The sequence below is a fragment of the Nelumbo nucifera genome, chromosome 5 (genome assembly GCF_055504915.1).
Source record: "Nelumbo nucifera cultivar China Antique chromosome 5, China Antique-T2T, whole genome shotgun sequence".
Lineage (NCBI taxonomy): Eukaryota > Viridiplantae > Streptophyta > Magnoliopsida > Proteales > Nelumbonaceae > Nelumbo > Nelumbo nucifera.
The window spans coordinates 11,752,587-11,776,073 of NC_142653.1; the positions used below are offsets into that span (position 1 = coordinate 11,752,587).

General features: G+C 41.2%; 1 protein-coding gene across 3 annotated transcripts in view; it reads right to left on the reverse strand.

Moving 5' to 3' along the window:
* Positions 1-23,487, reverse strand: part of ATG2 (autophagy 2) — a 48,637-nt gene that overhangs the window by 9,766 nt on the left and 15,384 nt on the right. For all 3 annotated transcript variants that reach the window (XM_010270981.3, XM_010270974.3, XM_010270991.3), the window contains exons 5-6: positions 20,159-23,404; positions 19,906-20,018 (exon numbers count right to left, since the gene is read on the reverse strand). In XM_010270981.3, the coding sequence (XP_010269283.2) occupies positions 19,906-20,018; positions 20,159-23,404 (3,359 nt within the window). The remainder of the gene's footprint in view (positions 1-19,905; positions 20,019-20,158; positions 23,405-23,487) is intronic.

Genomic DNA, 23,487 nt, shown 5'->3' on the forward strand with positions numbered 1-23,487 from the left:
CGCCTGTTCACCTAGGCATGCCTTTTAAATCTATTGAGTTGGGCCGATTTCTAGTTATTGGGCCCAGTTATTTATTTATTATTTTTAAGTTGTTAAGTTAGGAAGTTGTTGGGCTTTAGGCCCATTAGTTTATGTTTTTAAGTTGTAACTGTTCAGCTACTTAAGTAGCCGCCCTACTAAGGGCATTCTTGTAATCTCTCATTCTTTTAAGTTGAGTATATAATACAAAGAGAGGTTGGCGGCCAGAACTAATTCAATTCTGGTTGGCATCCTACTCCTTTTCTTCTCTTCTTTCCTTCTCTACTGCTAAAACTTTTCACCTTCTTCTTCTTTCTCTTCACAAGGAATTTATCCAAAACTGTGATCAGTGCTTTCTACTTGGTATCAGAGCAGGCCGAAGGTTCCTTGAGTTGTTTTATCATGCAGCCCTAGATCGGCCGACTGCATGGTGATTTAAGAGGCTGATCGAAGATCTCGGATAAGCCCCATTTTTGGATTTTTTGGTGGATCTGTTTGCTCTGTAGCTGGTTTAGGTTTCCCATCAAAATCAGGAGAAACTGGAGAAAGTGAGAGACTCTTGTTTTTGTTGGATTCTTCAATTTTGACCCAGGAAGTGGCGCCCTAATTTTTTAGGGTTCCTTGGAGTTTTCTGAGGGAGGTGGTTCAAGTTCTACCTGTTTTGGAGGTTTCTGGAGAGAGTGGCTGCCTCTTCTCTCTCTTCTCCCGTCCCGCAGAAAAGGAATCTTTTGTGAGAGAACCATCTAGGGCACCATAAGGGTGTTGTTGGTACCAAAAGTGATTTATTTGATATTCTTGCATATTACAGTAACCTTCTACCCCCTTGTTGATAATTATGGAAGGTACGGAGTTGAAAACAAGCTTGGGAGTGAAATGGGACCAGTGGGAGGAGGTGTCGGAGACCTTTTCGTGGCTGGAACCATTACTACAGTTAAGTTGGATGGTTCAAATTACTTAGAATGGTCACAATCTGCAAAGGTGGCCCTTGGTGCTCGTGGGAAGTTAGGGTATATCATTGGTGAAGAAGTGAAACCCGAAACTAACAGCTCCCGGTGGGTACAGGAAAACTATATGGTGATTATTTGGCTGTGTAATTCGATGCTGCCCCATATAAGAATTTTTTTTTTTGTGGGCAAATACAACTAAGGAAATATGGGATGGGGTTGCATAAACATATTCACAGAGGGAGAATGTTGCTAGGACTTATCAGTTGAGAAATCAGATTATTGCTACAAGGCAGGGAGATAGACCTATTACTGTTTACTTTTCAGCCCTTAAAACCCTTTGGCAGAAGATTGACCATCTGGAGACAGTTGTTTGGGAAACCACTAAGGATGCAACTGCCTATCAGAAGCTCCTAGAGAAGTATAGGGTTTTTGAATTTCTTGCTGGCCTTAATCCCGAGTATGATATTGCAAAACAACACATTCTTTTCGGGGAAAGTGTTACTCTCTCCCAAGCATATGCCTTTGTGTCAGGGGAAGAGAGCAGAAGAAATGTGATGATGAAAAATTCTGGTTTTGATCAATCAGCCATGGTTAGCATTGTGAGACCTAAACAAAGTAGAGACTGGGGTGGCAATGAAATCAAGAAGGAAGACAAAAAAGATTTGATTTGTGACTACTGTAAGAAGACTAAACACACAAGAGATACTTGATGGAAACTTCATCCTCATCTGGTGCCAAATAGACTCAAAAACAAGAAGGGAAATGCTCACATGGCAATCACTGGTGACATACCGGCCCCTCCCATTGCACCTACTCTAGAGTCTGTTGCGGTTGCTGTAGTGAGGGCCAAACTTGAGAGATATGGGCAGTTCCTAAATCAGTGGGATACAGTTAGTTCTAATTTAATAACAGGTGGACAGCCGGGTACAGGTGGTTCTGGTGGAGCACGCTCTACTTCCTTTGCTCACACAGGTAGTTCACATGCCACTACAAATTATGTTTCTGCTACAGGTAAGGAGGGGCCTCCTTGGATTATAGATTCTGGAGCCTCAGAGCACATGACCCATAGTTCCACTATCTTTTCCTCTTACTAGCTCTGTTCTGGTAGAGACAGAGTCTCCACAGCTGATGGATCTCATGATCCCATTGCTGGGAAGGGGTCTAGATTAATGATTCCATTTCCCTTCCCTTTGTCCTTCATGTTCCCAGATTGTGTACTAACCTGTTATCTATTAGTAGTTTGACTAAGAACCTGAACTATTCAGTAATTTTTCTCCTGGTCATTGTATTTTGCAGGATCTAGATTCAAAGAGGACGATTGGGAGTGGTCGTGAAGTGAATGGAATCTACCTCCTAGATGTGCTTCCTCCTCATCAGGGTCATCATGTCAGCAGGGATAGTGAGTCAGGGTCTATGAGTCAGATTATGCTTTGGCATAATCGCTTAGGTTATCTATCTTTTTCTTCTTTGAGTTTCTTGTTTCCAAAGCTTTTTGAGTCTATTAATTTGTCAAGTCTAAAGTGTGAAGGTTGTCAACTTAGAAAACTTTGTAGACATTCATTTAAAGCTATTAATAAAAGATGTTCATCTCCTTTTAATGTTATTCATTCTGATGTGTGGAGACCTTATCATGTTCTTTCTATGGGTAGTTATCGATATTTTCTCTTATTTGTGGATGATTTTTCTCGATATTCTTGGATTTACTTAATGAGATCCCGAGATGAGGTACCATCCTTGGTAAGGCAGTTTCATCAGATGGTGCTAACACAATTTGGGATATGAATAAAGGTGTTTAGATCAGACAATGCCAGGGAATATTTTGAAAAACATCTTGCTTCGTATCTGTTAGAATATAGTGTTGTCCATCAGAGCAGCTGTTCCTACAATCCACAGCAGAATGGTGTTGCAGAAAGAAAAAACAGGCACATTGTTGAGATTGCAAGAAGCATGATGATCACATCTACAGTTCCAGTTCATTTTTGGGGTGATGCAGTTCTCACAGCAGTCTTTTTGATTAACAGGGTGCCCTCCCGTATACTTGGATTCAACACCCCATTCAGTTTCCTTTTTCTTGAGGGGGAGATGTTCCATTTCCATATTCCTCTCAGAGTGTTTGGGTGTGTTTTCTTTGCACATATTCTTGGTCCTCATTGTTCGAAGCTTGATCCGAAGGCAAAGAAGTGTGTCTTCCTTGGATATGCAGAAAATCAGAAAGGGTATTGTTGCTATGATTCGATCTTTGGGAGTCGGTATGTTACTATGGATGTCACCTTCTTTGAGTCCACATCCTTCTTCTCGAAGAATCCTTCTCAGGGGGAGTGTTTTGGGGAAGTGAGTGAACAGTCTATCCCTCTTCCGGTTCCAGTTCCTGTGTCTGATCCTCCTATGTCATTTACCTTACTACCTCCCTTGCGTCCTGCTTCTCAGCGTTACTCATGACAGAGACTTCACAGGGAGGTTGATTCCACTGCAGCAGAACTCACATCACTTCCTGTCGGTTCCTTGGAGACTCTAGATATAGCTGACACGGATTCAGGTATTCCTCTTGATCCCTCTATTGTTTCAATTCCCATTGATTCTACTAATCCCATTACAGATAACCTGGACCTTCCTATTGCTCTCGGAAAAGGGAAGAGAATGTGTACTGCTCATTGTATTTCACAGTATTTATCCTATAGTGGACTTTCTCCTTCCTACCGTGATTTCCTTTCCTCTCTTGATTCTGTATTTATACCCAAGGGTGTCAGTGAGACTCTCTCCAAACCTGAGTGGAAGACATCTATGCAGGAAGAGATGAAAGCCTTAATTAAGAATCAAACATGGGAAATTGTGGATCTACTTGAGGGCAAGGAGACTGTTGGATGCAGATGGGTTTACACAGTTAAATATAAGGCAGATGGAAGTATAGAAAGGTACAAGGCAAGACTTATTGCAAAAGGGTACATACAGACCTATGGCATTAATTACTTAGAAACCTTTGCACTAGTTGCAAAGATGACTTCTGTTCGAATACTTCTTTGTCTTGCTACCACATACTCTTGGCCCCTGTTTCAATTTGATGTGAAGAATTCTTTCCTAAATGGAGATTTGCAAGAGGAAGTGTATATGGATCTTCTTGCTGGTTTCTACAGTGATGCTGAAAAGGGAAAGGTATGCAAACTTAAGAAGTCACTTTATGGTTTAAAACAGTCAACCAGAGCATGGTTTGACAAATTCAGGAAGGCCTTGGTTGCTTTTGGCTACTCTCAAACTCAATCTGACCATACCTTGTTTGTGAAGCGGAGGGGATCCTTAGTGGCAGCCATAATTGTTTATACGGATGATATTGTTGTCACAGGGAATGACTTGACAGTTTAACGAAGAATCTACACAGGGAATTTGAAATTAAAGATCTTGGAGAGCTTAAGTACTTTTTGGGCATTGAAGTTGCAAAGTCAAAACATGGAATCTTCATTTCTCAAAGGAAGTATGTTCTGGATCTTCTACAAGAAACAGGGAAGCTTGGAACAAAGGTAGTCAGTACTCCTATTGATTAGAATCATAGAATTAATGTATTCGTGTATGACAAGACCAGACATTTCCTATGCAGTGAGTGTGGTGAGTTAATACATGCATGCCCCACGAGTCCAGCATTGGGAGGCTTTGACAGGATTCTTGCTTATCTGAAGGGACACCCAAGCAAAGGCATACTATTTGCTGATCATGGACAATTGAAGCTAGAGGCTTATACAGATGTTGATTGGGCAGGATGCCTTGATGACAGGAGATCTACTTTAGGAGTCTGCACCCTTGTTGGGGGTAACCTAGTCTCGTGGAAAAGTAAGAAACAAACAGTGGTGGCAAGATCAAGTGTAGAAGCAGAATACAGGGCCATGGCACATGGAGTTTCAGAATTTCTCTAGATCTGTTCCTTGTTAGGAGAGATTGGTGTAAAGGCAGAACCTCTGATGCTGCATTGTGATAATCAGGCAGCAATTAACATTGGCCCATAACCCAGTTCAGCATGATCGGACAAAGCACATTGAAGTGGATAGACACTTCATTAGAGAAAGGGTGACTTCTGGGGAAGTTTGTCTCTCATACATTGCTTCTGATCTGCACCTTGTTGATGTTCTCACAAAAGGTGTTGCAAGAAACAAGCTGGAGCATGATCTATGCAACTTGGGAATGTATGACATTTACTCCCAACTTGAGGGGGAGTGTTGAGTTGGGCCGATTTCTCGTTATTGGGCCCATTAGTTTATGTTTTTAAGTTGTAACTATTCAGCTACTTATGTAGCCGCCCTACTAAGGGCATTCTCGTAATCTCTCATTCTTTTAAGTTGAGTATATAATACAAAGAGAGGTTGGTGGCCAGAACTAATTCAATTCTGGTTGGCATCCTACTCCTTTTCTTCTCTACTACTGAAACTCTTCACCTTCTTCTTTCTCTTCACAAGGAATTTATCCAAAATTGCAATCAGTGGTTTCTACTAAATCATTACCCAAAACAGATCTCCCCTTGATACTCCTTGCTTGGCCAGAGAATCAGCCATTGCATTTGGTGATCTGCAGACCCATTGAACCTTGACTATCATATTTCTTGTCAGCCATTTAACTTTCTTTAACAGATTCCTGTAGCCCCAACAAGTTGTTTCCAGACTTGTCAACCAGCCCACTACTACTTAGGAATCCCCTTCTACTATAAAACTGTTCACTCCAAGTTGACTGGCCATCTATACACCTTGTACCGCTGCTAGTATCTCGGCCCTTATAGAATCACCAACACCCTTTGGTCCTAAAGATAAAGACAACATGTTGCTTTGTCTCTCAGAATCCCTCCTATTCCGGATGGCCTTGGGTTACCTTGGCAGCTACCATCAAATTTCAATTTTACCACTCCATTTGGTGGGGGTTTCCATTCAACTTGTGGTTTGTTCTTTGTGGAGACTATAGAAGCCACCGCTGCCCAATTTCTCCTCAAGTCTTCAAAGGAGTAATCCGCCAACAAGTCTGAAGATTTCAGCCACGAGACTGTCCTTGTCATTATGCATTCCTTGATTTCAGCAAGACTTCTTTCTTTTTCTTGAAATATTTTAGCATTTTTTTTGCCCCTTGCAGAGGGACAAACTGCAATCTCCAGCAATTAGTTACAATTTTGCCCAATACAATGAAGATCTATTTGCCCCTTGTTTTGCTAGGGTATCTTCCATCCCATTTGCATCCTGTTTGACCCAACGAAACCGAGAGTTGAACTTCCTTGCAAGTGTGTCAATTTCTCTGAAGATAAATTTGAGCTTCCAAGGTACTGATGTGATGTTTTTGGCCCAAGAATTGACCACTAGTGAGTCTCCTTCTATTTCTAAGTCTGTTGTTCCTATCTGTTCAGCCATCTTTAGACCTTGAAGTAGGGCTAGAGACTCAGCCTGTATTGAGTCACCAAAACCTATTGGTCCTAAGTAGAGTGCCACCACCACACCCAGATGATTTCTGAACACACCCCCCTATGTATGCCCTTCCTGGGTTGCCAAGAGAACTCCCATCAAAGTTTAGTTTTAGTTTGTTCAGTGCTGGTGGCTTCCATTCCATACTTACAAGTACTCTGGGTACATCTATTTGTGCTGCTTTAGCCCAATTTCTTAGGATCTCATTCGTGGAGTAGTTTTTGAATATCTCCATGGTCTTCACCCAATGTGCAGTTCTGATTTTTATGGCTTCAATAACTTTCTCCTTTGTTTTGCTTTTTCCAGAAATGATTCTTAGGTTTCTTTCCTCCCATATAGTCCATACTGTAGCTGCTCTTACTACCTTCCATAAGCACTTTCCTCTTTTCTTCTGTTGACACAAGAAAGAGGGGCTGAATAGACTTACCACATCCTGTAGGGGAACCCATCTGCATCCAAAGAGAGAACAAACAACATTCCAAATACCAGAAGCAAAAGAGCAGGATAAAAGTAAGTGGATTAGGGTTTCACCACATCGCAAAGAATACACACATGAGGAGAGAGGCAATTGTTTGGCCTCCTTTTTTGTAGCACACCACAAGTGTTTACCTTCCCTATGAACACTTCCCAACAGAAAGCTTGTACTTTTGGAGGGATCGGTTTAGACCAGATTTCTCTCACTGGGAAGTTCACCCCCATAGAAAGATGCACAAGAAAATAAACCATCAGAAGTTGGGGACCAATCTCTACAATCAGCTATAGATTGGTCCAAGTAGACCCTCTCAAGTGTTGAAATCAAAAGCACTAGAGACTCACACTCATTTTCCCTCAACCCTCTTCTGAAACCAAAGTCCCAAGAGATCCCTGAATCTGAAAGCACACCAAACCTATCAACAGGTTTGTTTTTATGGTTTGATAAGGAGTAGAGGTCTGGGAATTTCATCATAAGAGGCACATCCCCAACCCAAAGGTCTTCCCAGAATAAAACTTTGCTGTCATAACCAACATCAAACCTGATAAATTGAAGAAAGGTTGGATATACCTCAAAGATTGCCTTCCAGGGAGAAAATGGAGCTGCATTGGGGGCTAGTTTTGCATCCCAGATGTTATCTGCTTCACCATGTAAGCTTTTAATGACCCTGTGCCACAACCTTTCTTCTTCATAAGGGAATCTCCACAGCCATTTCCCTAGAAGGGCCTTGTTTTTTTTTAATAGGTTCCCTATACCTAATCCACCCTGCTCCTTAGGGTAACAAACTTGCTCCCACTTCACTAAGGTGTCGTTTGATTGCACTTTTCAGAGGTTTGAATCTGAAAATGCTACTTTTCAGACCTCACCCCTTGTTTGGTTTGACCTCTTAAAATTGGTCTGAATCTTATTTTCAAATCTGAAAATAATGGACCTTGGGCCGGCTCTTAATGTGCTCAAATGCGTTTCAAAGCCAAAATATCCTTACAATGTTCTGGAAATGACGTGAGTTACCCTTGATAACCCCAAACCCAGAAAACTTAAACATTTGACCTCTCTTTCTCCCTCCCTCCCCCCCCTCTCTCTCTCTCTTTAATTTTTAAAAAATATTTTAATTTTTATTTGTGTAAATTATTAATTATTTTAATACTTTTATAGTCATTAATTATTTTTTAATTTTAATCGTTTCATTTATTAATTAGTAATTATTAATTTATTATTTTTTATTTGCATTGTTTCAATATTATTTTGAGGTTGAAAATTATTTTTTATGAGATAATGCAAATTGAATTCAACATTTCCAAATAGTATGTTTTAGGGGTAAAATAATAAAATCAGTAAATTTCAAATGGTAAAGGGTTGATCCAACACAAACAAACTTATGGATTCAGATCCTCTAAAAAGTAGAAAAGCATATATGCCTCTTTTCAGATTTCAGACACTTTTAATGTCTTTTTAACTTTTTAGATTTATCAAATGCCACCTAAATGATCTTTCTTTTCATCACCTGGTTCCCACAAAAAGTCCCTCATAATCTTCTCCAACTTCCTAGCTATTTTCACTGGGATCTTAAAGGTGGAGAGGAAATAAGTGGGTAGGTTTGCTAGGGTTGATTTTATCAAGGTGATTCTTCCCCCAAAGGATATATAATTTCTCTTCCACATTACCAATTTCTTTATGAACCTCTCTACCACCGGTTTCTAGATGCTTTCAGCTTTTGGATTCCCACCCAAGGGCATACCTAAGTATTCCAGAGGCCAATTTTTCACTTCACAACCTAGCAGATTTGCCATGGCTTGGAGGTCCCCCCCTTCAATGTTGATTCTATCTATGCAGCTTTTTCCCCAATTGACTTTCAGTTTGGAGACCTGTTGAAATTCATCCACCAATCTTTTCAGATTCTTTAAACTGGATTCATCACAGCTTTCACAGAAAATGATTATGTCATCAGCAAATTGCAAATGTGACACCACCACTTCTGATCTACCCATCCTCCAACCTTTAAACTGGTTTTCTTGATCAACCTTGGTGATTTGTCTACTCAAAACCTTAGCCACAAAGGTGAATAAGAATGGGGATAAGGGATCACCCTGTCTTAGTCCTCTTTTAGCCTAGAAGAAATCTTTTGCTACCCCATTCATCAAAATAGAAAAATGTGTTGAGCTAATACATTCTTTAATCTACATCCTCCATCTTTCACCTAGCCCCATCTTTTCCATTAAAGTCAACAGGAAAGACCAATCCACCATATCATAAGCTTTTTCTAGGTCCAATTTACAAATCAAACCTTTGCCACCTCGTTTTCTCTTAGCTACAACTAAGATTTGATCCACAATTTGTTTCCCTTCTACAAAGCTCCTTGGTTCTAAGAGATAACATAGGGCAATACAGTCAACCTACCAGCCAGGACTTTAGCAATGATTTTATAAAAGCTACCCACTAGACTTATCGGTCTGTAATCCTTAAGGGTTTTGGCCTCCTTTTTTGGCACTAAAGCAATAAAAGTTGCATTTGCTCCAGGTGATAATTTCCCTTCTTGATAGAACTCCACAAATACATCCATTAATACATCTTTCAAGATTTCCCAACAATCCTGATAGAAAGCCATTGAAAATCCATCCGGCCCCGGAGCTTTAGATCTATCCATCGAGAATATTGCTTCATGCATCTCCTCAATAGTGAAAGCTCTTTCTAGGAGGTTAACTTCGGATTCTGGCACTCTGTTCCACTGTAAATCTCCCAATTCTGCAATGTTTTCATCAAAGGAAGCTAGGATTGACTTAAAATGATCGACAAAGCATCTTTCAATTTCCTCTTTTGTAGTTACTACTCTTCCCTCCACCTCTATACTGGAAATTTGGTTTTTCTGTCTTCTGTTTGCTAGGGAGTAGAAAAATCTAGTATTTCCATCCCCCTCCAAAAGTCATTTACATCTAGATTTTTGCCTCTAAGAAATCTCTTCTTTTCTTAGAATCTCTTCCAATTACACTTTTAAGTTCATCTTTCTACTCTATCCTCCAGCCCACATTCTTTCCAGTCCTCCTTTTGGTCCACTTCCTCTATTTTCTTGGCTAATTCCTCCAATTTTGAGCACACTTGATTTTCTTGGATATTTGACCAGGTGAAAGAGGCTTGTAACAATGTAGGTTCCTTTAGTTCTAGGGACTCAATCAAGGAATTGATGTGTCTCATACAAGTTGTTAAGGGCTGGTCAGGGTTGTTTGTCTCATTTGTAAATCTTATTACACTGAAATCTCCTACCAAACACCACGGACCCTCCCAAATGCCCCTTACTACAGCTAGCTCTTCCTAGAATGTGCTCCTCTCTCTATATGAATTTGACCCATACACATTAGTCAACACCCACTCCCTTCCATCACTCGTCCTCTTGGCTTTTATTGATACTGAGTATTGTCCTATCAATTCCTCCTGACAATCAACTTCCTCATTCTTTCACATTGTAAGGATCCCACCCGAGGCACCCCATGGTGGGGCAAAGGACCAACTTAGACTCCTGCTACTCCAGATACTTCTTATCAACCTTCTGTCCAAATCCAAAAGCTTTGTCTCCTGTATCATGACTATAATCGGTCTCTCTTTTCTTATCACATTCCTGATGATTCTTCTTTTCTTTGCATTTCCTAAACCTCTTACATTCCAACAAAGCACCTTCACTCCACTCTTTTTTTTTTCGACCCAAACTCATTTCCAATTCCTATTCTCCTCTTTTCTTCTCCCTTTTCCTATTTACAAACTTCTCATAGGAAACACCACAGGCCTTTCCACCTCATTCATTCTCCTCTCTCTTTTTTTGTCATCTTCTACCTCCTTTCTAAGATAGACCTTCCCTTTAGCAAACTTCCTTCTGACTTCTTTTTGTTCCTCTCCTTTTACTTTGGGTGTCTCTCTACAGCCATCTTCTCCCTCATCTAACCGGCAGACTTCCTTTTCCTTCTCGAGTACCTGCACCAACTTCATTTCCCCCAGCATCCTTCTCCAACTCCATCACATAAATCAATTTCTCCTCGTTGTCTTTTCCTCCTCCCTCACCTTCTTTTACTATCGCACATGCGTCATTATCAACCACCGGTGAAGTTTCAACAGCTGGAACTGCAAAATCCAAAAACTGAAGGTTACTACAAGGATCAATACCAAATGAATTTTGACAAAAAAGTGGGGGCGAAGAAAGAACTAGATTGAGAGGGAGGGGGGAAGAAACTCCCTGATCTTGAGTCTGGCTTTCACCGATTACTCCAAAGACAAACCTTGATGGTTTGAGTTCAGGTATAGTGTCCACCTGCGTAGCTAGGGGGAGTTGTTCCTCGAGTGGTTCCATGGTCGGTTTGCACTAGATACCCATCTCCACAAAGATGCAATCCTGTCTTTGCTCTTGATTTGTATCTATTTTCTTCTCTCTCTGTGAATCACCTGTAAGCCTCCCACTTTCCGCAGTAGGATTACCAACCCTCGAATCCTGTGTCTTCAGAATCTCCGTACCAGCATCTTCGATGAATAGCAGTTCAGTTCCGAGATCTTCAAAGTCTGTGAGGTTACAGGCCTTTGTCGAGTTGATGCTACCTATGCTGGACGGTAGATCTCCATCATCTTCTTCCACATCTCTCAATGCCTCCCAATCTGAATCCTCTTCAGAGTCTCCTTGCAAGACCCTATTGTAGCGAGGGTTCGGCTTCTCAGGCGTCGTGGAGTTATCTTCAGTCGCCAGCCTCCATTGAAGTTCCAGCCCAGTCCCCGAAGTCGTTCCAACAGCCGGAGGAAGAGGAGGGGGGGTTTTCTGATCACCGCCTTTATATGGGGACGAGACGAACGAACAGAAGCAGTTGGGGACGATGCCACAATCATCGTCCCCCAAAGGTGCACAGGAGATGCACACATGCTGTTTTAAGAGGTCACGTGACCCGTTTTGAACCTTAAGACCTTGCTTGAGCAGTTGGGTCAGATTGTGGGAACTTGGTGTAGACTTTCCATCTTCCTTCTCATAAAGGGCGTGAGCCGGCCCCGCCTTTAGACTTCAGCACCTCTACATACGATTTCATCTAGGCCATTGGATCCCATTCGAAAACTTTCGAAGTTACTCCCTTGAATGAAGATAAGTGTTGCTTAAATCTTTCACGCGACCTTTCAGTTCCCCCATTATTTTGGTCAACTTGGCCCTTTGGGCTGTCCACCCAACTGATGCCACATGTTCTCCAATAGTCCACATCAGCACCTTCTTCAACCTCCAAACCATTCCAAAGAGACGCTTCAACTTCCGACGCCAGCCACACCATTCTCCAACAATCGTCAGCGAAAATGTCTAGGCTTCTTGGAGTTTTTTCCACTCTTGCTCCTGCCACTTTGAGTTTTACCACTTGGAGGTTTTGCAAAGAAAATCCTTCCAGAACACCTCCACAAACCGCTGCAATCTTGTGGAAGATGTGTTCCTGCCACAAATTAAAGGGTAATCCTAGGATCTTGATCACTAGGGTTTTCTGAGAAATATTCACTTCATTATAGGAGGGCGACCAGTTTTCTATTGCAATCTGGCCAAGTGAAGTTTCAAATATTCTGTTTTCTCTCTGAAGTTCGGCCATGTCCAGAAGATCCTTGCATTTATCAAATGGTATCAGGGTGATTTTCTCCTTTGGCTTAATCGACTACACCAGTATGTGCAACACTTCTTGCCAGTCTTCCACCTCTTTTTTAAGTTTTACAACTTTCCTTTTGCCCCAATCCGCATTCCTTTCCTCACATTACCTTCGAATTGGTTTCAGTAGAAAGTACTGAAATGGGAAAGAATGAGATATTTTGTTTGTTCGTTTTCCCAATTTTTCTCCCACCTATGACCCCTGAGTAAAGTTCTTTACTTCTATCTTGTTGTTCGTTGTCCAGTAACTCCCATTTTCCCTGGTTGAAATCCCCAAGTGCTCCAGCAATCACCCTCCACCCCTGTTTAGCTTGTCCCTCTGGTAGACATATTATTCGTTTTCTCCCCTTGCCGAAGAACTCTGTTAAAACTAAGAATCCTCCATTTCTATTTCTTTTGTTTGCTACTGTGAATCTCTTCCCTTTGTAAGTCATTTCATTTTCCCAAACTTGTGTTCTTTCTGCATAAAGTAGACCATCTACGAAGCCTTTAAACCAGTCCACCACTTCTGAATCCATTATAATTGTTGCACGTCGGTCTTCCCTTATTTTCAGGTTTTTTTGCCTTCTGTTATTTATTTCCTCCAATAGGATTTTCTTTTTCTCCAGTTGAAATGCTCTTCTTCATTTCTCCACCCGAATGAAACTCCCCATTTTCTACTCAGCGGCTGTCTTGCTCCCACCTGAGATTTGTCACCGGAGTTAACAGTCTCCGGTGGTATTAGTGAACAATCTAGAAGTACGACGAATCATCTCACCACACAAGGTAGCATCTCTGATACATTTCCACATTAACTTCCCTCTTTTTGTCATTCTCCCAAAGGCAGGTGGAGTGAACAACAGCTTTACTTCAGAGGGCAAGTTCCACCTGCACCCAAATAATGAAACAACCCAGTTCCAAATATTGGCAGCAAAAGAGCACAATATCAGCAAATGGTTACAGTCCTCATCCTTCACTTTACACATAAAGCACCAATTTGGGGACAAACGCATATAAGGTTTCTTCTTTTGCAAATTTCCCACAGTGTTCATCTTACCATAATAGGCTTCCCAACAGAACACTGCTATTTTTGGGGGTATTGGCCTTGACCAGACCACTTTAACGGGGAAGACCTAGGAGGGGTTGGAGCAAAGGGATTTAAAGAAAGATGCACAAGTGGAGGCGAGGTTAGAGACTAAACCATCTTATTCAGGTTAGGGGGTCCAAACACATCGAGTCTAGAAGCAACAAGAGCTCTAAAACACAATAAAATTCTTCATCCCTTAACCCTTTTCAAAATCCAAAATCCCAGTTTAAAGCCAAAGGGAGAACCGGGGTAGGGAACCATGAAATGGGTTTTTTTTTTTTTTTAAAGAGGGAGATGGAATAGAGAGAAGGGAAACGGTCTTTTAGGGGTTGAGTGCTCACCCAAATATCTTCCCAAAAAAGAACAGAGTTTACAGAACAAACATCATACCTTACAAACCTAAGGAATTTGGGGAGAATCCCAGAAATAGCTTTCCAGGGTGTTGTGAGCAAAGACCTTCAGGAGAAGGGATACCCCCACGTCCCAACTTGATTCAAAACAACCATGGATACTCTTCACTACTTCATGCCACAACCTCTCCCTCTCCAGGGGTCACCTCCAAAGCCACTTACCTAAAAGAGCTTCATTCTTACTCACTATATTCCCTAAGCCTAGGCCTCCTTTTTTGCTTCGACTCACCACCTCCCACCTAATCAAGTGATCTTTTTTCTCTTCCCCAGGTTCCCATAAGAAGTCCCTCATCAATTTTTCCAACCTCTTTGCCTCCCTTTTAGGAATTCTAAAGACTAACAGGAAGTATAATGGCAAGTTGGCTAAAGTTGCCCTAATCAAAGTAACTCTACCCCCCAAAGAAATATAGTTTCTCTTCCAAGCTGTCAATCTTTTTTTGAATTTTTCCACCACCGGGTTCCAGAACCTACTTTCCTTTGGATTTGCACCTAAGGGAAGTCCTAAGTAGGATAAAGGCCACTGAGACCAAGTGCATTCTAAAGAGGCTGCTATAGACTCCATCTCATCTCTGTTCAAATTTATTCCCACAACACAGCTCTTCTCAAAACTTATCTTCAAATTTGGGGCCCTCTCAAAGTGAATTATTAAATCCTTTAGATTCCTTACCTTCATCAGATCACAACCTTCACAAAAGATTATTATGGCATCTGCAAATTGAATATGGGTAATTGAAACTCTATCTCTACCTATTCTCCACCCTCTTAAAGACTTGGCCTTATTCGCTTTTGAGAGGAGTCTACTAAAACCATCGGCAATAAGAGTGAATAGGAAAGTGACATGGGACCACCTTGTCTCAGACCCCTACTAGCTGGAAAAAAAATCATTAACCCATTGACTAGGATGGAGTAATGGCAAGAGGAAAGGCAACCATTTATCCATTTGCACCATCTATCCCCAAATCCACACTTCATTAGCATGAGTAATAAGAAACCCCAATCCACTAAGTCGTAGGCCTTTTCAAGATCTAGTTTACAAACATAACCTTGACACCCAATCTCCTCATCTCCTCCACACATTCATTTGCTATTAGAATCCGATCTACTATTTGTCTCCCTTGAACAAAAGCTCCTTGGGCTTGGCTGATAAGAAAGGAAGCACCTTTTTGATCCTCAAAGACAAGACCTTAGCCACAATCTTGTATACACTAGTCACCAAACTAATAGGTCTAAAGTCCTTTGGATGCTTAGCCTCTTTCTTCTTGGGAATTAAGACTAAAAAAGTAGCATTCATTCCATGACTAATCATTGAATTATCCTCAAATTCCTTGAAAACCTCAAAAAGATCTTCTTTGACTATGTCCCAACAATCTTGAAAGAAAGCCATTGTAAATTCGTTTGGCCCTGGTGCTTTATATATGTTAAGGGAGAAAACAACTTGTCTAATTTCTTCCTCCTCAAAATTCATTTCCAACCAGCTTCTACTCTCTTCTAGAAGCCTCTGCCAAGTCACACCTTCCAACTCCACTCTAGGTCCTAGGGGTCTCCTCAAGATGGATTTGAAATGGTCAACAAAACAATTGGCTATCCTTTATTGGGAATCAAGGACCAGTCCATCGACTTCTAGTTTGGATACTAGGTTTTTCCTTCTCATTCCATTGGCTAGTTCATAAAAAAAATTAGTGTTCCCATCTCCTTCCTTGAGCCACTTACATCTAGACTTTTGCCTACAAGAAATATCCTCTCTCAAAATGACTTCATCTAACTCTCTTTTCAGTTTCCATCTCTGATCTCTTTCCTGAGAGTTAATGACTCTTTGGGATTCCTTCACATCCAATTCCTCTATTTGGGTCATCAAAGAGGATTTCATTTCTTCTATTCTCCCGAAATGCTCCTTATTCCAATCCTTTTATTCTCCCGTAACATTCTGACTTATCGTCTCCGGAACGAAGGAAACACTCTATCTCCACTATCATCGAGTGCTTCTTGAACCTCAGATTGCGCCATTCCGGGGAGTTGACTTTTTCTTAGAGATTGGAACCCATGCCCAATTCGGATTTACTGCTCCACTAAGGCTGAGATTTTTTCCTGCGAGCGGTGGTTGTGTCTTGCTCGAAGGGGACGATGATAGACCATCTTTTGTGTCCATCATCTCCTCTTTTCCCTTGGTCACCTGCCCACTTAAAGAGGCGTGTGGCTTGTTAAGACTTGGGTCCACCCCTTTTAAACAGTCGGCCCGGTCATAACTAGAGGCTCATTATTTCCAAAAGGGTCTAGGCCCAATCCCCCAACCTCTTTACCGGTCATGTGTTTACTTAAGGCTTCACGTGACTAGCCTTAGTTCACTGGACTAGAATGAACCGGCTCACAAGAATGGTTTGAAACCTGAACCCTAACCGACCTTTGCTAAATTTCTTTTGAAATTTGAACTTCTAGTGCATGCCTGTCTCCATTTAAGCCTCCTGTCACCATCTGAACATAGGATCTTCCATCGCTCTGCCCACCCTGCCATGTAGACTTTCCCTAAGTCTTTATGTTATTCTCTTTTTTCTTGGTTTCCTCAGTTGACAAAGCCTCTTTTGTAGTAACTGCTCTGCCTTGCAATCCACATAAACACTTGTTTTGTCCCTTCGTCCCTCCTTCCATAGCTGAGCTTCAATGGAAGTAGCAAGTCAAACAGGGTATGCTAAACCATCTAAAGCAACCTCTATCTTCCTTGGAATGTCACTGGGTTTAACTCCGCCTAGATTCAATGCAACTGATTGAAGATCAAAATCAAAGACACCATCTAATCTTGCATCATAGATTATAGCTATTGACTGTAATACCTCCTCCTAGAGATTGAAAGGTGTAAGTAGGAGGTGGTCAGGTTAGGTGGGGATGGTCTCCTTGAAGGACAAAGGAAGACCAGGAGTGAAGAATCAATCGAGGCTAGGATAAGAGGAGGGAGTGATAAGACGGCTGAGCAAGAAATTCAATGACTGGGTTAATCAATGGTTGAATGAATGATCTTCGTTATGAGGAGGACCTTAATTTATTGGGAGGGACCCCGAGATCCCAAAAGGAAGGAGTCAAAAGTGTGTTTTTCTATTAGGAAAGAGAATATTAGATTTAATGTCGGTTATTAAAGAACATTGCTAGGGTTTCACTACGTGTGTTTATGAGATCTCTCAAGGGTTGGCTGTCCTTTCACCCAAGGATTCTCATAATCGACATGTGCTACCGCCTTTCGCACCTTATTTAACCGACTTGGTGCTAGTGACGTCATTGCGTAGCGAGCAGCCCTTTATTAAACTTAAGTGGCGCCTTATCACGCGTGCAACTTAAAATTACACGTGCGGTCAATACTTAAGTCCAGTTCTCAACGAACCACGGCTTTGTAACGGTTTGGGGTTTATCGTGAGACCGCGCTCCTTCGGATTTCATCGCAGGACCGCGTGGGTCTGAGATTTATCGCAAAGTCACACACATCCATGGTTCATCGCGGAACTGAATGCATATAAAATTCATCGCGGGTTTAATTAAAACCTATTTTAGGCTCGTGTCAAGCACAAGTCCATCGCGAACGTGCAATGAGCCACGTGTTTATTGCAAACGTGTGATACACTACAAGTTCATCGCAAGTGGCTGGTAAGCTAAAGACTGTTCGCAAGCATCCATATGGTATCGATTCAGTGTCTTCTGAACTCTGAAGGACTGAATGAGCATGTACCTACAAAAGGCAAGCCAAGCAGTCTGACTATTATGTTGTCCTCAACCTCAAAACTTTTGGTATTAGAGAGAGGACATCATTTCGAGACTATGGCAACACCAGCCTCTGAGTGAATATTTAAAGCTGAAATCTTTATTTCAACTTCACCCAGATCTATCAGAGCTTTACAAGATTCATAAGGTGTAATCACCATCGGCTTTGGCAGGTTCAATTCTCTGAGTATCGCCTGCGCAATACCCCTCCAACCCTTTGGTGGGCTTGAAGTTTCCACCACAAATTTCTTCACCCAATCCTCCTTTCCTGCTGTTGCTACCAATTTACATTTTCTTTTTCCCTTTTCTGCAATCGTCCATTTCCTGTCACTGGATTCTTCCTCTCTCTTTTGTTTACCCACTTCTTCTCCTTTGCTACAGCTTCTATTTGTTCTGCTTTTAGTTGTTGAGTAAAATCACTCAGTAACTCTACCACTACCTTCCATCCATTACCTCTTCTACCTTCTAGGAAGCAAACTAACTGCTTCTTTCTTCCTCCAAAGAATTCCTGCAGAGTTATGTAGCATCCTTTTGCATTCTTTTTACATTCCAGCTCATATCTCTTTCTTCCATCTAAGTTTAACTCCATAAAGTTCACATGTTTACCTTTAGAACTTGCTTCTAAAACAAACTTCTGCATCCATTCGATCACTTCCAGACCTTCCAGCAGTATCGTGGCTTTCTTTGCCTCCCTAATCTTCAAGCTCTGCAGGCCTCTGATCCTTATCACTTCAAAGATGAAATATTTTGCTTCAATCATCATCGCTTTCCTCCATCTTGCAACTTCTACGAACCTTTCCTCCATCTCTTCTTTCCCCCCAACTCATCGCTCTCGGGTTACTGGATTAACATTAACTGGCATGTGTGCTTTTTTTTTCAAAAGTCTAGAGGGGGACTGGTCTTAGGCCTGGTCACCCCCTGAAATTGCACAAAAAAGGCAAAACCCAAAATACCTTTTATAGATGTGTATCAGGGTGCTATCGAAACAATACGATACACCCCAATTTGTAACGAAATTTTGATGTTTGAACCTTGATTCCCCCCATAGGAGGTACCATTAGGGATCACAATGGGAGTATCTTGGCACTATTTTCTGGGCCCATAGGGGTAGGGATCACAATGGCTACAACAAAACAAACAATGTCTGTGGCAATATTGGTATCAATTGAAGCAAATGAGAACCTTGGCCACTGACCTAAATGCAAATTTCACCTAGACTTAATAGATTAACTAATGTGCTATAATAGTAACAGGTGCAATGGCTAGACAAGGGGTGAATAGGGCACATTTTCTGTGACAACTTGTTGTATGACTAACTGTAGAGTGAGAAAATGCTTTAATAAAGTGTCTAACACTCATTTCTTGGAGATGATTTGCATTCTGTACATATTCATTTTTACTTAATAATTAAAAATTTTCACAGTTACCAATAAAAAGGGGCATTACTCCAAAGAACCATTATAATACAATCCCAGAAAGAGTACTGTTGTTAGGGCATTTTTTTTATCAGTGAATGGTAAGATTTATTAATTCATAGCCAAAGAGAGTACAATTTAGGGTGAGGCACGAGATGCTACCTCCCCTTTAAGGAGGGGAGATGGAGGATACCATCATCCCTTTAGTTAATAAGCAGAACTTTTTTTTATCAGTGAATGGTAAGATTTATTAATTCATAGCCAAAGAGAGTACAATTTAGGGAGAGGCACGAGATGCTACCTCCCCTTTAAGGAGGGGAGATGGAGGATACCATCATCCCTTTAGTTAATAAGCAGAACAAAGGACAAAGAAAATTACAGAGAAGCCCAATACAAAGAAACCCGAGTAGCCCCTTGTTAAGCAAGATAATCAGCCAAGGCATTAGCCGATCTACCCACCCACTGAAACCTAATTATCATAACCCTCGAAAGCCATTTAACCTTTTTCAAAATATCCTTAAAGCCCCAAGTGACAGTACCCCGGTCAGCCAACCATCCAGGGAACTCTTTGATGGGACCAACCAAATGGTGGGTTCTGATTCTCTGAATATGGGACATCAAACAAGTTATGTCATGGCAGCCCCAAGCACAATCTTTTGCTATGTAAGTGAATCATATCATTACATAAATTAGAGTCCATTAGTCAACAATGAAAGATAAAAGATAAAATAAAAGAAAAGAAAAGAATTAAATTATAAAACATAGGGCATACCTGTACTCCTCAAGAGGGGTTAAAGGATCTGGCCTCACAGATTCCAGTTCCAACTTGAATGCTTTTGCCGAGGATTCTCTAGGATGATCTCTTGAATGGTAATATCCCAACACCTTCAACATGAACAGATGAGTGAATTGCATTCAAATGTTACACAATGAGAATTTGGTAAAAATGCAAGACAATCAAGGTATTGTCAATAGAAATATGCAACAACCAAGAGACCAAGGTCTCAAAAATTTCAAATTAATACCAGCTTCCAAGGTGCATCCCTGCTCCGATCATAAAGATATAAATCCTTGACTGAGAGTGAGAGTTTTGAGACACATATTTCACCATCCGGAAAGATGTCATACTGAAGGCTCATGCCAGATAATGCAAGCTCTAGATATATAGTTGCGTCCCTTCCACATTTGTTAGCAATACGCTGAATATTGTTGTTATCTTGGTCATTCCAATCAGATCCAGCATACATATGCCACCTTACCTCAATGTTCTTAAGAAGTACTTGTCCTATTGCCTTGCAAAAACTATCAGAACCTGTATTGTGAATAGAAGAATGCTTGTGTTCTCCTGGGACTTGCTTCTCTCCAGGCTGCTCACTTCCTTGCGAAATATGGTCTTCAACAATTCTCAGTGAGGTGTCTTGATACCAACCACCACTCCCACTTCCAACATATCCATGGCCTCCATTCCAGGGTTCACATTTAAGATCATCATGCAGTGGCTGGTTGGTTGTAGATAATTCAGATGAAGGGCAAAATTCAGATAAACAATAGCCTTCTATAAATTCTGGAAAACAATCTTTCTGTGGAGATGATGTCTGAGTACTTTCTACCCTAGTTCCAGACATTGACCCATTGAAGGAGAAATTACAAGAGAAACTTTCAGGGGCACTGATCTCCATATTACATCCCTCTCCAAAAAGACAACCATCAAGGAAACCATTCAACTGTGATTCAGAGGACCAAGATGTGCCTCTAGGATTTTCATTCACATTAAAAGCATTCTCACATATGTCATCCATCAGGCCAACTGTCCCAGATCTACATTTAGAATCTAGACTTGATGACTGTGCATGCAGAGACAAGGCAGCAGTATTACTAACAATGCAATGCCCATCATGTGCCTGCTGAACAGTATTCCACCTAGTCTGCAAATGCACTATTGATTCCTCCACATCAGGTGCAAAAAGCTGCTGCAGTTGAGCTACCAAACAAATAACACCAGAAGTGGTGTCATGGCAAGTACTCAGGTTAATGCAGAATTCAGAACATTCTACTTCCCAGAGGTGGCCATTCTTACAATTTGTCCTTAAAACCGCTTCAACAAGTGCCTCACTAGCCACTTTGACATAGCCCACGTGGCGAAGATACTCCACAGTGTAACTGCTACTAGCATCTTCAAGCCCAGAGAGTGCACGAAGAAGGAGACCTAGATCCTGCACCCTAATCTTGTAGTCATTTTCCATACAATTTGCGAAGGTTTGATTGGACAGATTAATTGAAGCTGCAGCTAGCAAACAAGCCACATATTTTTCCCCCGAATCCTGCATAAGTTTGGCAGAATCATTGAACCCAGATTCCATAGTTTCACTACTGGCCACCAGATTTTTCATGTAGGGTTCATAACTCAAAGCAATGTCCACAAAGTTAAGAAGGAGCAATGATCCACAAGATGAGCCATTCTCAGAAGAGCCCTTCCCTTGTTCATTCTCTTGAGAAGGTAAACTGAAGAAGTAGCATATTGCATTTAACCAATCCAAGCGGCCTCCTGGAGCTACCAATGTGCAGCATCTTACAGTTATGGATGTGAAACCTTGAAAAGTCTGTGGGTCCCAAAGGCGAGCAATTATAGTTCCAGCAGAACCAGAAGACAATGCATTGGCACCTTCTCCATCACCACGCTGCATTGTAGAGTTGCTACAAGAGATCAAGAGAAGCTCACGGGTTGGAAACCCAGTTATGGAGCCCCACAACTCACCTTCACCATGGCCCAACCAAAAAAAGTTGGCACCACTAATTCCCCCAATATTTGAGACAGAAAGCAACTCAAATCTCTGTACCTTCAGTTTTATGCTATGCCACGAACCAGGAAGTTCTTTCTGTATTGAGCATTTCACTTCCTCCACCTTATCCAGGTTAATTAAAATTTCTACAGAATTGCATTCCACAAGCAAAGATGTTTGAGACTTGACGTCTTCTATCTTGTCATCCTTGTAACCTGGAGCTACACTTGTCTCACATGGCGCATATGATAACCCATCCAGAATCTGGTTTATCAGATGATGCATGCCTTTATATTGAGAACTGTCTAGATTGATTGAAACAGGAAAGAGACGAATATGAAGGAATGATGCAGAGCTTAAAATCATCTCCTGATGAGTACGAGAATTTATATCCTCCAGATCTTTCACAGTTGTTACAGATGCAAACTCATAACCTGTTGCTTTGTTTCTACTTCTCTTTAGATCTTGTGAAGTAGCCAAGGACTTAGCTTGCTTTGCTATCCAAGGGCCAGTCACAGGACCCTCCTGCCAAAGCATACTAATGCAGGAGAGGCATCCAATTCTGCTGTTGACAGAGAGGATCTTCTGAGAAGAAAAAGTCTTTATGTGGTTGGTATAACAGTTACTTCTAAGACCATCTTTACAAGAAGAGGTGATCAAGTAAATCTTAAGGTTTCCAACATTCAAGTGGAGGGAACCAGAAGCCACAGAAGAATATCCACTCTGAGAACTTGCATCAGGAACTTTTTCATTGTTCAATGGAGAGGAAAAATCAAGAGCAATAAACTGATCCCAGGAAGCATAGCGTCCATTATCTCCATTCTTCTCAAAAGGGAAGCATAAAATCACCCTTGCATTAGGGAGGAATATATTCCCTTGCAGACTTCTTTTAGGAGACAATGTTGTAACATAAGGATATGTCTGTCTTTTCACATTCCCATGACTTGACAAGTCATGCTTCCTATTCAAAGCATCAGCTTCAAAACACTTGTTTGCATTATTTATTATTTCAAATGAAGATGTGACTTGCTTTAAAAGATCCAGCAACATGTTTAACAAATGAAAGTTCACCCAAAAAATGAATGGTGGCAGATTCAAAGAAAATGATGTTGAGCCCGATAAATTGTCATCTGAGCAAGTCAAATTCAAGGTAAATTGACAATGACTGACACTTGATGTTTTCAGAAATTTAACCTTGACTAAATCCTCCTTGCAAATAGTCCTAAAATTGATTCCTTGTCTACTTGAAGGAAAATCCAGGGTATTCAACCCACTTGTTGTCTTTTTTGGATCAGAATCCTGGAAAAGCAAAGGAAATGATGGGAGAGCATGCTGAACTTCTGCCTGAAGATGTTGGATTGGAAGAATCTGCTTGCAAATACCACTCTCATAACCCAACAAGCCAGAAGTCAGAGCATTTCCACTGCTAAAGTAATCATCAAGCTCAATATGCATCACAATTGCTTCAAACTTTTTTTTTCGAGGACATATCTGTTGACCATATGAAAAGTTGAAAATCAATCAAAAACAATTCACAAAACCGTTTTAAGGAGAGAAGTACAATTTAACCAGAT